This window comes from Globicephala melas, chromosome 15 (genome assembly GCF_963455315.2).
Source record: "Globicephala melas chromosome 15, mGloMel1.2, whole genome shotgun sequence".
Lineage (NCBI taxonomy): Eukaryota > Metazoa > Chordata > Mammalia > Artiodactyla > Delphinidae > Globicephala > Globicephala melas.
In genome coordinates, this window is record NC_083328.1 from 34,225,124 (window position 1) to 34,242,288 (window position 17,165).

Consider the following 17,165-nt stretch of genomic DNA (forward strand, 5'->3'; position numbering starts at 1 on the left):
TTAAAAAAATGATAAACCTAAGCTTTGTTCTTTTGTCTTTTTCTGCCTCGGTGTGCAGCTTTCGGGATCTTGGTTCCCCAACTAGTGACTGAACCTGGGCCACGGCAGTGAAAGCCGGGAATCCTAACCACTAGGCCACCAGGGAACTCCCTAAGCTTTATTATTTTTAAAACACACTTTCTTTTTCTCCCCCAGGGTTTCCCAAGGCCATGTATATTGATTAATTGCTGTGAAGCATAATTTTAATGTAGCCATAGACTACTCAACAAAAGAGAGTTTTATAACGAACAGTCATGAACCTAGGAAGTAAATGTAGCAATAAAGAGATATTTTCACACTTGGAGTTTTAAATCGACCAATACATTATTTCTGAAAGTGACAGTAAATCTGACAGTCTTTGTCTATGCTAAAAAAAAAAAAGCTGTCATTTATCTCCTCAGAGAAAATGTCCTGCAGCTCCCATAGGAGGGTGCTCTTGACGCTCACACCCAGTCCCTGCCAGGACCAGCAGGAACCGGGCCCAGGACTGCTGACCCACCAGCAGGACCTACAACCTGAGAATGTTTACTCTCTATTGGAGGATGAATATTTTGTTCAGAATTAGGCCCAACATGACAACTTTCTTTTTTTTAACGCCGTGTGCGCCACTTGTGGGATCTCAGTTACCTGACCAGGGATCGAACCTGGGCCCTCAGCAGTGAAAGCGCAGAGTCCTAATCACTGGACCTCCAGGGAATTCCCCCAACGTGACAACTTTTGACTGAGAAAGTCCAGATGCTCAAGGAAACCAAATTTAACTCCTTGATCATTTACACCCACCACACTTTTCATTTTATTGTAATTTTTTATCAAAATATTTCCCACATACTCTTTGAAATAAAGATCTGACTTGCTGATCACTTCTGTGCAGCTCACCCCACACACTGCCCTGCAGCCCCTCCTGGACACTTGCCCTGCATCTGACTTCCCTGGAGGCAGACGGCACCACCCCATCGTCACGGATGTCCCTGCCCACGTCTGCCACCGTGCCCGTCTCCCTGCCCGCCCGCCCGCCCATCCCACTCACGCAGCCGGCAGATGGGGCAGTTGCTGGCCTGGTAGCGCAGCGTGTCGGCGCACGAGTTGCAGAGGCACAGGTGGCGGCAGGGCAGGATCAGCGTGTCCCGTAGGTCTGACAGGCACACCACACACTCGTTGCTGTTGTCGCTGTTCTCCTCGTCTGAGGGCTGTGGGTACACCGAGGGTCCCAGGGTCAGTGGCTCCCGAGGCCAGATTCCAGGGGCCTTCCTGTTCCCACTTTCCCTGGGGGCTGCGGTGGCAAAGGGAAGCCCCAGGGGCAGAGGAAGATCACCAAAGAGCAGGACGCCCCCCTAGCCCAAGACACCTCCCCAAATCGAGAGATCTTGGGTCTCCTACTCCCCAGAACCAAAGAGGAAATGTGGGAAGACTCGCGTCTGCCAAGGCTGCCCATTTACTTGCTTAAAACAGCAACAACAAAAACATGGCAACGGAGTTCCCGGGCAGTCCAATGGTTAGGACTCTGTGCTTTCTCTGCTGGGGTCTGGGCTCCATTCCTGGTCGGGGAACTAAGATCCCACAAGCTGCGCAGTGCGGCCCCCCAAAAATAAATCAGGCAAATCTAACTTGTTGAAATGTTTTCCTTAAGTAATGGCACCTTCTGGAAAACAAAATTAGCTTCTGGATCAAGAGGTAGCAACAGCCTAAACAGGGATCAGCCAAGTCCAGCCTGCTGCCTGCTTCTGAAACCAAGTGTTACCAGAATACAGCCTTGCCCCTGTGTTTCTGTATGTCTGTGGCTGCTTCTGCATGATCCCGGCAGTGCTAGACAGATGAGCAGAAGTGACAGACGCCATAGAGGTCGACAACATTAACTACCAGGCCTTCTATGAGAAGTCAGATGACCTCTGATGCAGAAACATGACCTGGGCAGAGAGCACTTGGCATCCAGCCAGTTCCAGCCACCACGGAAGCTGGCCTGAGACCCCAGAGGTTTTTTAAAAAAGGCAGCAGTTTCATTTGTGTCTTAAGACAATGACAAAGGCATGGACTAATTCCCTGGCTGTGCCAGACCTTGGCTCTGTGGACCACCAGGCTCCTGTCACAGGCACTGGAAGGCGAGCCGGCCCACGGGTGCAGCGCGGGCTCAACTGCTGATGAAGGGAAAGGCCAAGGCTGCACCGGGGAAGGGGGCAGCAGGAGGGGGTCCGGCATCCCCATGCTGCCCTGATGGCCAGCTGCCCAGTGATGGTAACAAGCCAGTGAATTTGCTGGAAAAAGGACAATGTCCCACAGACTCTGCTAACTCTAGAAATTAAGGAAAAATGATGGAGTCTGGGGGCCTGGGGTCTCCAGGGGAAGGCTCAGCAGGGAACTGGCTCATCTGCCACCAACCTGCAGGGCCCTGGCCAGGACAGGGGCCCCAAGCAGGTCACCCACAGGCCTGCCTCCGAGCAGCTGGGAGGAGCACAGGGGAGCACGGCCAGCCTGGCCCGGTGGTGCCACAAGCACGCACCTTCGTCTCCTGGTTGTTCTTGTTCTCAATGCCGTAGATCTCCTGCAGCAGATAGCTGACCCGGTCCACCTGGAGAGCAGAGAGGTGTCTGGGCACTTGCTCCCAACTCAATGGCTCCTCTGCACCCACCTTTCCCGACAACCCCTCCCAGGTGCCGGGCTCGGGTCCTGGGGGCAGGTGTGGTTGGCGATTCTGTCTAGCCCCACCCCCAGGGAGCGGGCACTACTGGAGACAGGCAGGGAGAACCGTCACCTGCCCAGCCGACTGGTATCAAGGACACTGGGCTGGGCCCAGGTTCTGCCTGCCCCGGAGGGTGTGGAGCCAAGCTCTACCCGGACCTGGCGACCACATCTTCTGCCCACCTTACTGTGCCCAACCCCAGAGGAAAACACCAGCCCCACAAGAGTGACCAGAGTCAGGCCTCGAGCTGAGCACAGTTTAGGGGTCAGATACTCCTCCTGAGAGCCACGGCCCTGCCGGTCAGCTTTCCTGAAACAAGTGCCCAGACCATCACTGGGGTCTCCTGCCCTCCTGCCCCCTCCAGGTGTTGCACCTGCCAGAGTTCTCTCAACCCCTCTTTTAAAAAACTCAGCAACACCACTCCTGGGTTGTGGCTGACACACCTGAGCAGCTACACACAGGATAATCTGATAATCACAGCTTTGGAGACAGACCCCACCACGGCCGCTGTTAAATCAGTCTCCAGGCTCATTTCAGGGGACCCTGTCCGCTAAATCCTCACAGAACGTACCTAAGTCGGAGGCCACCAGGGCTAATTCTTCCTGGTGTTAGACCATGGAATTACGGACCCCAAAGAAAGGCTGTACTGGTCTATAGCTCCCATTGGTTCCAAGATATTCCATCCTTCTCTCAAATATGGATTAAGTCAATCTAAGTCTTTGCCCAACACAGAGGTGATTTCAGCAATTTGTGAAGAGGAGGGGAGGCTGCAGTGTTTCTCCCTTCTTTCCTCCCTCCCTTCCTCCCTCCCTCCCTCCCTTCCTTCCCTTCTTCCTCCATCTGTCCATTCATTCACTCGGCAAGTGTTTACTGAACACTCACTCGGTTCAAGCTAGACAAGGTTTGGCTACGATGGTCAATGCAGGTACGTGGTGGGTATGCAGGACACGCGGACACACCCAGTGACCCCGACCCCGACTCCCAGAGCCCAGGGCCCACAGTAGTGGTGTCACCAGCTACTTCCACAGCGGCCATGGTGGCCCGGGGAGAATAATCCACAGAGACCACTGGGTCACATGTGTGCGTCTGTCTTTTAAATCAAAAGGGCTCACGGTATTTCCTCTGATGGACTTACGATTTGCTTCTGCTTTAAAGGCTTCACAGAGAAGCTGCCGTCGACGTGCTGCAGGGAAGAAGGACAGAGAGGTTAACTCGGCCATGCGGAAGGCCCGTCCTCGGTCAACCCACATCTACGGCTGAAAAAAGAAGAGGCCACACAAAGACTCGAGAGACAGGCCAGGGATCCTCCAACTGTGGTCCTCTGACCTGGCTTCGAAACTACCCAGAAAATCTTCTAAAAATATCGCCTCCTGGGTCCCACCCTGACCTACAAAACACAACTCTCCCTGGGTCGTTCTCAAGAACACTCAAGTTCACCACCATCAGCCAAGTTCTGACAATGGATAGGTGCCTCCCCAGCTGCAAGAAGCAGCACCTGGATGACAAGAACCAAGACAGACGGCTCCAGCTCTCAAAGGGCTTGGTCGAATCGCGAAGACAGCACAAGGATGTCACTGCCTTACGTACCAGGAAGGCCCAAAGCTCTGAGGGCCGTGAGAACAAGATAGAGCAAATGCGTCTGGTGGTACCTGGGGAGGCACACGGCTCCGAGTCCACACAGTTAAGCACGGTACCAGATCTGAACTCTCGCTCACCAAATACCCCTTCTGAGTCCACTGAGACCAGCACCTGGCACTTTCTGTAAGGCTGATGGGTTCTGACAGAAGTTTCTAGCATGCTGCACTCCAAAAATAAGGTAGTTTCTCACTGGACTCTACACTGGAAGCACAGAATGGAGTGTCTGCCAGTGACGGCCCATCGCCCTGCCAGAGCACACAGATGGTAAATAGTCACCATCTCCTCCGACAAGGCTGGCCTGGGGAGCACAGCTGGTGAGCCCAGAGATGGAGAGGGCCACCTCCACCACGGCCCCAGGAGGCCAGGGAGAGCACAGACCCAACGTCGCCAGAGGGGCCTCAGGCCCAGCTCCACGGACCCCCTGGGGCATCTGGAAAGACCCAGATCACAGGGAGGAGATGGGCTCTGCACTTAAGGCTTTCAGGGCTACAGGTACACCCTGGGCTGAGGAAGCCAGGGCTTGGAAGGACGTCCAGAACAAGCGGTCTGAGACTGGTTTCCTCGTGAGGTCCTTGCTCCTCGTCCATCTGGGCCACAGGCCGGTGCTAAAAACACAACTGCACAGTGCCGACCAACGTCAAGGAACACTACAAGGTGGGGATCAGCCGTAGCCTTTTCAAATAGGGGACACACCCCACTATGCTGGCAGGACTCTCGGTGACCAGGGACCCTGTCCCAACACAGCTTGGCCCTCGCTCGCTGCATGGACGGACGCATGGAACTGTCTGGACCCCAGTGAGAGGACCATCCCTAGAACCCGAGACACCCTAATGCAGAGTAAGTGGTGGGGCTGACTGTCCTCACCACCAGCCAACACCCCCACCACACACCATAAACACGGCCACAAAGCATGGACAGTCAGGGGCCTGGGGACTCAGGTCTGGTGGAAAAAAGGGCAAACACCTAAGTTCAAATACACATAATGCTAAAAAGGTAGTAGTAAATGAATCCTTCCATGTAAATGGTCTCTTTATATGCGGGGCACCCCCAACTCGGGGACCCCAGGAGAGTATGTATGTCACATCTAGGACCGTACTAGGCAGGTGGCAGACCCTCGTCCACCCCACCAGCATTTACTGGGCACCTAGTAAATTACTGGGCACTGCGTGCAGGATGCGATGACAAATGAGGAGTCGGCTGCACGATCAGGAGCAAGATGGCACTTACCTTCTCAAAGGCGGCCAAGAGCACGTGGGCGTGGCCGGTCACTTCCACACCTGCCCGGGAGAGAGGAGAGTGGTCAGAGCCGGCCTCTACCACCCCTGGCCCCCTGCCTCAGGCCTCCTCTTTCCAGCTGGCACGTCCCCAGCTCTCAGCCTGCAGGCAGGGCCTGGTCCTCTGAGGACCCACTGAGGTCTTGTCCTTGCCTCGCCCTCCTCTGCCTGCAGCTCCCTCCGACCCGCGCACCTCACCCGGCCCCAAAGCAGCCACTGCCGGCTGCCCACGGTTGGCTCTGCTCCCGTCTCACTCGGCATGGGGACAAGCCTAGGCCGGGCAGGGCTCCGGTGTCTGCACCCTCGCCCGGGACCCCACAGCCCACAGCAGGGGCAAGGAGAGGCCAGCAGGACTGGCAGGAAGAGGCAGGCGGCGAGGGGTCAGCGTGGCACTGGCAGCCTTCATCGTTCCACTGCGGGGTGGACACCAGCACTGGAGGCCTGTCTTGCCACTGTCAGCGCCGCGAGAGCCAGGCTCTGCCACAGGGGCGCAGGGACGGCACCAGCAGCAGGAGACAGAGCGCTCGGCGCCCGAGCCCCTCGGCCCCAAGCCCGCCCAGCAGGCTGAGCCGACGTCGTCCGCTGTTTCTGGACTGAGATCCCCGGACCTGGCTGACTGGGGTGAGGAGGGCCTCTTCCCAAGTGTGCACGCCTGGAAGGGAGACCGAAGGGAAGGGCCACTCACCGTCCCCCTCATCCACCACAGCCTGGATGACCACTGGAAACGTGCCCCGGTCCAGGTCAAAGTTCAGCTGCAGAGAAAGGAGGTGACAACAGTCAGACTGAGCTGGAGGGAGTGGGAGGCGTTGAGGTGACAGAGCTGAGGCCAGACAGGCGCCCTTTTCTTCTTTGTGGTAAAGCAGATTAAAAGGGCACATTTGTGTTCTAAGTGTAACTCAGTGTCATTAAGTACATCCGTACGGTCAGGCGACCGTCAGCACCATCTTTCCTGGAACGTCCTCGCCAGCCCTCAGCGGGCCGCCCAGCCCAGCCCAGCCCTGGAACCTCCATGCTGCTGCGTCTGTAGATGGGCCGACCCCTGGACATTCACAGAAATGGATGCACACAGTATCTGTCTTTTGTGTCTTGTGTCTCTCAGGCAGAATCATCACGCTGCAGGCGCCTCCCCCTTAAGGCCGAGTAGCACTCCCCGCCTGGCCAGACCTCACTGTCACCCATTCACCTGCTCAGACACCAGGCCCCCCTTCGGCTGTGTTGAGCGGGGCTGCCTCTGCTGGACTCTGCTGGGTGGACCCCTAGGCACGGGAGTGCCGGGTCCCACGGAGATCCCGCATCTAACCTTGTGAAGAAAGGCACCCAGCTCGGCCCCAACAAAGACGGAACCAACGTGAAGGAGAGACCACGTGGCTTGTCCGAGCTCACGGAGAAACCTCCTCTCACTTTTCCTTCTCCTCCTGCTTAAGTCCTCCGGGGATCCCCGCTGCCCTCTGGCTGCAGGCCACGCTCCTCCCCACGTGTCCACTCAGGTGCAGCTTCCACGGCTTCTCCCCAGTGGGGACCGTGGGGAGGTCACACAGAGCCTGCAGGGCAGAGGCGCTCAGCCAAACACACCCACCACGGGAAGGGTGCCCAGCAGGTCCCTGGCCATCGGTGGGCGGGCAGGGCCGGGCCGGGGCCAGTGCTGGGACAGGGCATACTCAGCACTGCCAGGTTCGGGTCTGGCTCTACAACCTGAGCATCAGGTCCCGGTCCTAACGCAAAAGTTCCGAGCAGGCGGCCGAGAGAGCACGCGGTGAGCACCAGCCCCTGGAGCTGCTTGTGTCCAGGCAGCGGGAGCCGGGGAGGGAATTGGCCCAGGAGGACCACGTTGGGTAGGGACTCCAGGGCACGGGGCTTGGTAGGAACGTGTGCGCACGGATCCACACGCGGAGAGGTGTCCAGGCCTACCCAGGACCCACAGCCTCAGGGTAGAAGGGCTGCACCACCAAAACTTGGACCTGGGAGAGGGAGGGACCCGCTTTCCCCGCTCCTGCCTTGCTCGGGGGTGCCCCACGGGGTGGGGGGGTGACCGCCCGAGACAGGAGTCACACATCCTCTACAGCTATCCCGGGGCCAGGGGCCTCCCACACGCCTGCTTCTGCCCTCCCTACACCGAGCCAGGGAACAGGGAGCCATCTTGCCAACGACCATCCCGCAGTTACCCCGGTGACGACGATGACGATGATGACGATGACGACGATGACGAAACTGAGGTGGGTGTGATGCGCAGGTGCTGCCCTTCCCAGGCTGTAATCAGGCCCAGGAGGGGAGCTATTCAGGTGACAGAGCTGGACGGGGAGCAGTGCGGGCCCTGCCACCCCCGCGCTTCCGGCCTGTTGCTGAAATATAGTCGTCAGCGCTGACGTGGCGACTTGGTTGCTCTGAGGAGCTGCCAGTGATTTGCATTTTCTTTCTCTCTTGCACACTGAGTGCTGCCTCAGCACCAGCTGACGGGTGGAATAAAAGACACTGGTCTGGGGAGGTGTGACGGGGGCTCCTGCCCCGCTGGCCGTCGGGTTCACGATGGACAGCCTGGCTAAGTAAGCACCCTGCACCCCGACTTCATGGACCCCTGCGGCCACCTGCGAGGGAGGGACTGTTTCTATTTCCAGCTGACAGATGGGAAAGCAAGGTTCGCAGAGGTGGCATAACTTGCTGGATGCTTCATAGACAGAGTGACAGAGCCAGGGTTGCCTCCAGGCCTCGCCCACCTGTGTCCTCCCAGCTCCTGGGAAAGGCCATCACTGCTTCCTGGATGCCGCTGGTACTTCTGTCCTGGAGATTCTGCTCTTATCAAGCCTGACCCACCTGGGGCCTCCTGTCCAGCCCTGTCCAAACCCTACTGCAAAGGTGCAAATGACTGTTGTCCCACTTTTCAGGTGGCAGCACCCCGACTTTCCCTGAGGAAATGTGGGAACAACTTCTCTCCTAGCCTGGTACTGTGTGGCCTGGCCAGAGGATGGTATGTCTACCTGAGCACTCTGGGACGCAGGCGGGGACCGCACCTCTCACTGGTCTGCAGGGCGCCAGCAGAGAGCGAGGCCAGCTCAGCAGGAGCATACCCTTCCTGATGACACGGGCCCCTGAAGACACCCAGCCTTTTCAGAATCTATGCCAATTAGTTCCTGATTTTCTTTTCTTAAGTCAGACTGAGGTGTTTCTGTCACTTGCAACCAAAGAAGTCCTGACACAGACACCACTTAGAAGGCTCTGCCGCAGCAGCCTTCCCGGCGCCTCCCACGAACATTCAGTGCCCAGACCACAGGGCAGCACACTACATGTGACATTTGTCCAACAGACTTGCAAACCCAACAGAAGACGCGGTGCTGAGCCAGGGACAGAGGTGGAGACGACAGGGCACCATGACCCCCGCTCTCCCCAGACACCAGGGCCTAGGGGTGGGGGGGAAACCCTGGGAGTACAGGGACCTAGGGAGCAAGGACCACCTCCTCCCAGACTCCTGCTCCCCAGAGCTTGGCACATGAGTCACGCCCCAGAGCCAAGCATGCGGGGAGAGGACAGAGACTTCCACCCTCCCAGAGAGTCTGAGGGAGACGCTTTTTAGTTTTTGGCCACGCCAGGCAGCATGTGGGATCTTAGTTCCCTGATCAGGGATCGAACCCGCGCCCCTGCAGTGGAAGCTTGGAGTCTTAACCACTGGACCACCAGGGAAGTCCCAGGAGACACTTATTTTTAATGCAGGGAGTGAGGCTTTCTTAGGGAAAAAGGCAGCCAGGTCAGGAGAGAGAGCAGCAGCTGACGGCAGCAGGAGTCCCGCCCAGGCTCCCCTCAGGCTCTGCTGTCACAGAGGAGCCGTGGACGAGGGTCTTTGCAAGGCCTAGGTCAGATGGACACTGGGAAATAGGGGAAAGGCAAGGGGTGGGGGAGGAGGGGACGTGGCTTTGACTGAAATAAATGGAAGCCCATGAGGAGCTAGTGGGAAAACTGCAAAGAAGCCCCACGAGCCACGAGGAGATCTGTAGGTGTTGACCTGGAAAGACTCCACATCATGGTGCAGTAAGAAAAGAAAATGACGCATGTGTGGGGCAGGGGGCATATGGGAAACCTCTATACCTTCCTCTTAATTTTGCTGTGAACCTTAAACTACTCTAAAAAAGTCTTACAATTAAATTAATTTAAATTCAATTAAAAAGCAAACTGCACCCAAGAGGAATGAAAACATACATCCACACAAAGACTTGCACACAAATGTTCACAGCAGCAACATTCATGATGGCCAAAAGGCGGAGACAACCCACATGTCCATCAGCTGATGAAGGGCTAAACAAAATATGATCCCATCCATCCAGTGGAATGTTATTCAGCCATAAAAAGGAATAAAGCACCGATACATACTACAACCTGGACAAGCCTTGAAGACATGATGCTGAGTGAAAGAAGCCAGCACCAAAGGTCACATAGTGTCTGATTCTGTTTATGAGAAATATCCAGAACAGACAAATCCAAAGAGACAGAAAGTGGATGGGCAGTGGCCAGGGGCTGGGGGAGGAATGAGGAGTGATTGCTAGTGGGTAGAGGGTTTCTCTTGGGGATGACAAAAAAGTTCTGGAGGTAAGGCAGTAGTGACGGCTATACAACTCTATGAATATAGTAAATACCACCGAATTATACACTTTAAAAGGGTGAGCTGGGGACTTCCCTGGTGGTGCGGCGGTTAAGAATCCACCTGCCAATGCAGGGGACACGGGTTTGAGTCCTGGTCCGGGAAGATCCCACATGCCGCGGAGCAGCTAAGCCCATGCGCCACAACTACTGAGCCTGTGCTCTAGAGCCTGTGAGCCACAACTACTGAGCCCATGTCCCACAACTACTGAAGCCTGTGCGCCCAAAGCAACAAGAGGAGCCACCGCAATGAGAAGCCCGCTCACTGCAACGAAGAGTGGCCCCCGCTCACCACAACTAGAGAAAGCCCGCGTGCAGCAACGAAGACCAAACACAGCCAAAAATAAATAAACAAAATAAATAAATTTATTAAAACAGAAACAAAAAAATAAATAAAAGGGTGAGTTGTATAGTATGCAAATTATGTCTCGATAAGTTGTTTTAAAAAAAACAAGCTACAAAATAATATTTGTAAAGTATGACTGCATTTTTGTAAAAAACAAATGCATACAGGAGAAAGTCTAGAAAATACACCCCACATGGTCAGAAGTGGTCACTTCTGGAAAAGGAGACTGAACTGGGAACATTTTGCTTGACAGATTCTGTGTAATCAGAACATTTTACTATAAGCATACATTACTGTTATAATCTTTAAATAGGCAAATCTGGGGAAAACGGCTAAAAAAAAAGGGAGGATGGCCAGGCCTCTGATGGCACAATGCTTGCAGCTGAAGGGACGCCTGTGTCTGGAGACATCTTCAGCTGTCACAATTGCAGCAAGGGACATTCCTGACACCTGGTAGGCAGGGGCCAGGGAGGCTGCTCAACATCCCACAGAGCACAGGACAGTCTCTGCCAGAGAATGACCCAGGACCCAAATGTCAACAGCACCGAGGCTGAGAAACCCTGGTATAAAGGAGAAACCTGAGTTTGGTGCCAGAGTGTCTGTCACAACTCTAACACCTACCAACACCCGCTTCAATGCCCTCAGCTGGCAAGGACGTCATGCCAGGATGTAACAGCATCCTTCTGCTCTCCGTACAGCTTAACTTCCAGAACCTTCTATTTATGGCAAATCTTAGCCGTTTCCTAGCTACAGTAACGACTGATGAAGTTTCCATTTAAAAATACATGTAATAGGGCTTCCCTGGTGGCGCAGTGGTTGGGAATCCACCTGCCAATGCAGGGGATGTGGGTTCAAGCCCTGGTCCGGGAAGATCCCACATGCCGCGGAGCGGCTAAGCCTGTGTGCCACAACTACTGAGTCTGCGCTCTAGAGCTTGTGAGACACAATTACTGAGCCCGTGTGCCACAACTACTGAAGCCCGTGTGCCTAGAGCCCGTGTTCTGCAACGAGAGAAGCCACCGCAGTGAGAAGCCTGTGCACCGTAACCAAGAGTAGCCCCCGCTCGCCATAGCTAGAGAAAGCCCGCGCGCAGCAAAGAAGACCCAACGCAGACAAAAATAAAATAAATTCAAAATAAAAAAAATAAAAATAAATAAAAATACATGTAATAGAGGGAGGAATTGGGGGTGACTGCTTAATGGGTGCAGGACTTCCTTGTGGGTAATGAGAACGTCCTGGAACTGCCCAGTGGTCACACACTATGAATGCACTGTCACTGACGTAAGTTTATATTGTGTGTATTCTATCACAGTAAAAAACACCTGTAAGAAAAACTGAGCTGATTTCAACAACATATTAGTGGGAATTCTCTTTCGGTCCAGGGGTTAGGAATCTGCACTTTCACTGCCGAGGGCCCAGGTTCAATCCCTGGTCAGGGAACTAAGATCCTGCAAGGTTTGTGGTGTGGCCCCCCCCCCAAAAAAAAGAACATCTTAGCTGAAGTGATAATCAGAAAAGGCAAAGATGAGGACGGGGTCCCAGGGTAACAACACTGGACAGGCCCACCAGGCCACATGCTGACAAGCCGAGGACGCAGGTTCCCTGATGCACTGAGGGAGCCAAGGGGGTGCCCTCGTGGAGCACCCAAGACTGGCTTACAAGTCAGGTGTGCGCTCAGGACAAGTGACCCAAACCGCTGGTGATACAGGACATCTGCAAACGCACAGGGGATGTTTCAGGGCCAAAATGCCAAAACTGGGTTATTTCAGAGGTCACCAAGCTGAGGTGCAGCCTCAGCCCAGCCACCCCGCAGTCACCATAGGTGGGGGCACCCACTCACCTGCCCTCCCAGCCCCTCTGCCCTAGGGGAGCTGCCCCATCCCATTCACAGGAGGGTGGGTGGGACCAGATGCACCTGCCGGGCATCTGAACCGGGAATGTGTGCACACGGGGACGGAACCATCCTGACGGCACAGGGCTGTGGGCAGGGGGCCCCCAGGACTGCTATTCAGCTTGGCCTTTGACTTCGAGGGCCCCACCTGGCTTCCAGAAGACCTGCCCTTCTCACGTGGTAAAACAGAGGGGGCTCCTGTTGCTCGACATCAAAGCGCTCTGACCAGCAAGCACACGCGGCCGGGAGTAACTACCAGGGCGTGGCCTTCACCGTCTGACATACCCGTGATCCAGAACCTTCCTGGCAATTCCCACACCACACCATACCCTGCTACCTCCAATCCTTCCCACTCATGTATTTCAGTAACATAAGACGGGACTACCCTCTGTCAAAAAAAACGAGAGAATTCAGCTACGTCAAAGAAGCCAGACATGAAAGGCCACATACTGTACAGTTCCATCCATATGAAATGTCCAGAACAGGTAGATCCAGGGAGACAGAAAGCAGATTAGTGCCAGGGGCTGGGGCAGGAACAGGGATCAACTGTAAAGGGCATGAGGGATCCTACTGGGAGGATAGAAACATCCCCAAACTGGATTGTGGTCATGGCTGTGATCACAGATTTACTAAAAATCACTGAATTGAACACTTAAAATGGGTGAGTTTTATGATATATAAACTCTAACTTAATAACCTGTTTTTTTAAAAAAAACAAAATAATTCAGGGGTGTACACAGTACTGATACTCACACTGTACACATGTAGTGTGTTTGTGTGTGTCTTCCTTATACCAAGCTCCTTTGCAGAAATAACTACTGTCTTAAGCTTGACGGGGAACCTTCTCTGGCTTTTCCTCAAGGATTATGTACACATACATGTACCTGCAGAAGTGGTCTTGTGCACATCTGTGGCTGCCACATATGTGCGATTACATGGTATTTGTCTGTAATGTGCTTTTCTCCAAGCCCAGGAGGTGCTTCCACATCAGCACGTACAGCAGACATAAGCTCTGTCAGCTACTCTAAGGCTCACGACATCCCAGAACGGAGCTGGACTATGGTGCCCCCATTATGTATACAGGGGGTTCCCATGATGTCAGTGAACCAAGCGATACCTCCGTAATGGACATGTAGATTGTTTCCAATTTACTACTACAGACAGAGCTGCAGTGAGCACCCTCCACATGGTGTAAATCACTGTCCTTAGCTACAGAACCACTGGGTGGGAGGCATCCTGCCAGGCTGCAGCCCCGTGGCCCTGACAACCATACCAGAGCCCATACGGAGCTTGTAACTGCTGCTGCTCCGCCCGGCCACGATCATCCAGTCCAGCCAATGCCTGCACCGACCACAATCCACAGTCCAGGTACCCCGACTGGGCACACAGACCTTGGTCAGCAGCCATTCCTGACACTTATCAACCATGTGAGGAATCTGAGTGAACAGGCCCCACTGTGCTTGCCCCCCTCCAGGGGAAGGAACTCGGGGAGGGGCCAGGGGAAAGGGGGGCCCAGCCAAGCTGTTACCTCATCATCCTTCCACTCCGAGAAATCGATCTTGAAGGAGGGCAGGGAGAACTGCTGGCTCACTCCCCGCTTGTAGTGGACAGTTTCGGACTGCAGGGCCGGGCTCTTGGGGGTGTACCTGAAAGGGCCGAGAGAGAAAGGACAGTGAGACAAACTCTCTGCCGCATCCCATTCTCCCAGAGCCCATACCTGCCCAATTACTGTTACCTTTCCAGACTTGGCTACAACTTTCCACTAGGCTTTTATGGTTTGCTGACATTTTTGAATGAATACAGTACAAAAATGCACAGTGCAAAGTGACCCCAAGCCCCGGCCTCACGCGTGCTCCCAGCCACCTGCTTCTCTGCCCCGTCCACAACCCGTGTGTCACTCCTGGGAAAGCTGAGGCATAATCATGCCTGCATGAGCAGGTGTTTCTTCTTTAATATTCAAACAGCAGTCCACCTACAATCTGCTCCGACCACTTGTGTGCCCGAAGCTGTCCCACAGTCATCACAGATGGAGGTGCCGTGTTCTTGGGACACTGCATGGGTTCCACCACGGTTTTACTCTAATTGATTCAACCAGGCCCCCAGTGGTGGACACCAGGCGGTCGCCAACATCTTGCTATTCCAAACAAAGCTTCCAGGACTCTCCTCTGCACACATCTTAACCACACATGCAAGCATGTCCCCAAGATAAATTCCCAGGAAAGTAAAGGCTGAGTCAAGCAGCACACACATTTTCAATCCCGGTAGGCTCTGGCATCTCCCTATATAGGAATCCAACCCAGGACCCTCACCCACCTCCCCACACCTGCTGTCCCTGGGGCCTCACTCAGTCTCTAGGACAAAGGACACTCTCAAGGGCCTTGGCACGTCCGGCCTGAGACTGACACTGGGGGAGGGGCTGCTCTTACACGAACAGGGACTCACAGACCGAGCTCTCAGCCACCACTCCACCCCCGGATCAAATCTGGCCTCCGAGGGGTTTCCTCCGACAGGACGGAAGTGGGTGCGTTTCTGCCCATCCTGCCTGGGTCTGGCCTTACAGCCTGGAGGCAGGCCTGCCACGGTCATGCTGAAGTTGCAGATTTCAAACTTTTAGGGCCAGCAGGGCCCTATTTCAAATCAAAGCTCCGAAAGTTCAAATACACAATACAGACAGAAGCAGAACCACTGGGCCTGCCAGGCCCCATGGGGACTCACGCAGCCGTCCCATTCAGGAACTCCTCCACTGCCTGGCAGTAGATGGTGATGGCCACCCGGGCGTCGGCATCGAAGGTGAACTCCAGGCTGTAGAGGACTCGGGGCTTTTCGCCGTCCTCAGTGGGGCTGTCAGCACCGTCCTTGTACCTGCCCGGGAGACAGAGGAACAGGGCAGGTCAGGGGCTGTGCCTGCGACGGTGTCCCCACCCCATACAGCACCCCCGCCCCCGCAGGGGCCCCAGAGTCAGCTGCCTGGCTGCATCCCACCTTCCTAGGAACGTGGAGGCCGTTCCCTGTTTGGACAACAAGGCCCAACAACGCAGGGTCCTCCTTCCCTTGTCTCCTGCTCACAGAAAGGGAGACTAGTCCTCTGGGTTTAGAAATGGCCCCGATCCCTCAAGTCTTCCGGGTTTGAGGCGGTTTCTCAGCCCACTGACGCGCCGGCTGGACTGCTCGAGGCAGTGGGGGTGTGCTGAGCGCCGTAGGGTGCCGAGCGGCATCCCTGGTCCCTGCCTGCCAGATGCCAGTAGCACCGCCCTCACCCACCCCCAGCTGTGACAACCAAGACTGTCTCCAGACCCGGCCCAACACCCCTGGGGCACAGGTGCCAGGCTGAGGCCCGGCTTAAGGCTGGAGTTCCACAGGCAGAACCTGCGGGCCCCTCCCCTCCCCCCCCGCCCCCCAGGGGCAGCTCTGGAATCGAGTCCTGATTCTACACAAGGGGGAGTAGGGCCCAGGGTCACTCTCTCCCAAGCACCAGGGGGCCCATGGGGGGCCACAGCGCGGCACAGGGCGGGGGGGAAGGGTTACCTCACGAGCCGGAGGGAGTCTTTGCGGATGTTCACCAGGCTCCTCAGTGTCTTCACAGGCTCATGGGGGGCAGGGGTGACGTAGGGAAACTAGGAGGGAAAGAGCAATTCCAGGTAACCCCCAGGGCATGGCAGCGGAGGGAAAACAGGGCTTCATCAGAGCAATGGTCACAACCCTGCCTGATCATCCTGGGCCCTCGCACTGACCACAGGACAGCACTCCCCTCATCCACATCCAAGGAAACCACAGGCGACACGGCCAGCACGTGGGAGAGCCGGGACTGGAACTGCCCTGAGGATTCTGGGTCCCCAGTTGCAGGAAGGACCCTCAGCTAGGTCCCCGGGGCAGAGGTTAGGGTTGGGGCTCTCAGGCCACGTTCCTGGAGGTGGGACCTGTCGTCTCACTGCTGCCCTGAACAAGGCAGGCTCTCCACACAAGGACGATAGTCAATACAGATTTCGGAAGGGACTTGCGCCCACACAGGCACGCACGCACGCACACGCACGCACACACACACACACACGGGTGCTGTAAAACTGGTGGTGTCTGGAAGGCTTGGGCACGGGGTCAGTCTCCTGCTGGTGACAACGCACTGAGTCTTAGCAGATGTTTTCACTGGGAAGCCGGGTAAAGGACACCCGGGGTCTCTCCATCACTTCTCACAACTGCAGGTGACTCTACGATGGTCTCAAGGAGAAAGTGACACAAGACAACAGATCTACAGGTGGCCTGCAGAGCCAGGTCCTGGGTCTGAGCCAAGGCTGCAAAGACATGCAAGGCAGGTTCTGCTCCTGCTGTCACAAACTCAGGAGGGTGGGGAGCTCAGTACAACGTGGAAGCCCCACTGGCCCCATGGGTGGGGGACCAGCACTCTGGGCCCCAGGCCAGTTAAAGGACCAAGACTTCATGTCAACCAGCTGCTCTACAGCTAAAACAGCCTGGAGACCCCTGGTCCAGGGGATAGCACCCCCACCAGGCCCAGGACTCAGCAGCCTTAGGGGACAGAGTCCAGTGTCTCGTGAGAGAGAGGGCCTCCTGCCTGGGCCCTTGGCCACGCAGGGGACCATTATCTCAAGATGCAAAACCCAGGCCCCTGCTCAGCAATCCCCCACAGCCCTCTCTCTCTCTTTAGTCTCCATCCATCAAACATTCCCT

General features: G+C 55.6%; 1 protein-coding gene across 7 annotated transcripts in view; it reads right to left on the bottom strand.

Annotated features, from left to right (window-relative positions):
• MGRN1 (mahogunin ring finger 1) overlaps nucleotides 1-17,165 on the bottom strand; it is a 57,642-nt gene that overhangs the window by 14,351 nt on the left and 26,126 nt on the right. For all 7 annotated transcript variants that reach the window (XM_070043709.1, XM_070043707.1, XM_070043705.1 and 4 more), the window contains exons 3-10: nucleotides 16,011-16,099; nucleotides 15,201-15,347; nucleotides 14,014-14,131; nucleotides 6,311-6,377; nucleotides 5,579-5,628; nucleotides 3,849-3,896; nucleotides 2,534-2,602; nucleotides 1,067-1,226 (exon numbers count right to left, since the gene is read on the bottom strand). In XM_070043709.1, the coding sequence (XP_069899810.1) occupies nucleotides 1,067-1,226; nucleotides 2,534-2,602; nucleotides 3,849-3,896; nucleotides 5,579-5,628; nucleotides 6,311-6,377; nucleotides 14,014-14,131; nucleotides 15,201-15,347; nucleotides 16,011-16,099 (748 nt within the window). The remainder of the gene's footprint in view (nucleotides 1-1,066; nucleotides 1,227-2,533; nucleotides 2,603-3,848; nucleotides 3,897-5,578; nucleotides 5,629-6,310; nucleotides 6,378-14,013; nucleotides 14,132-15,200; nucleotides 15,348-16,010; nucleotides 16,100-17,165) is intronic.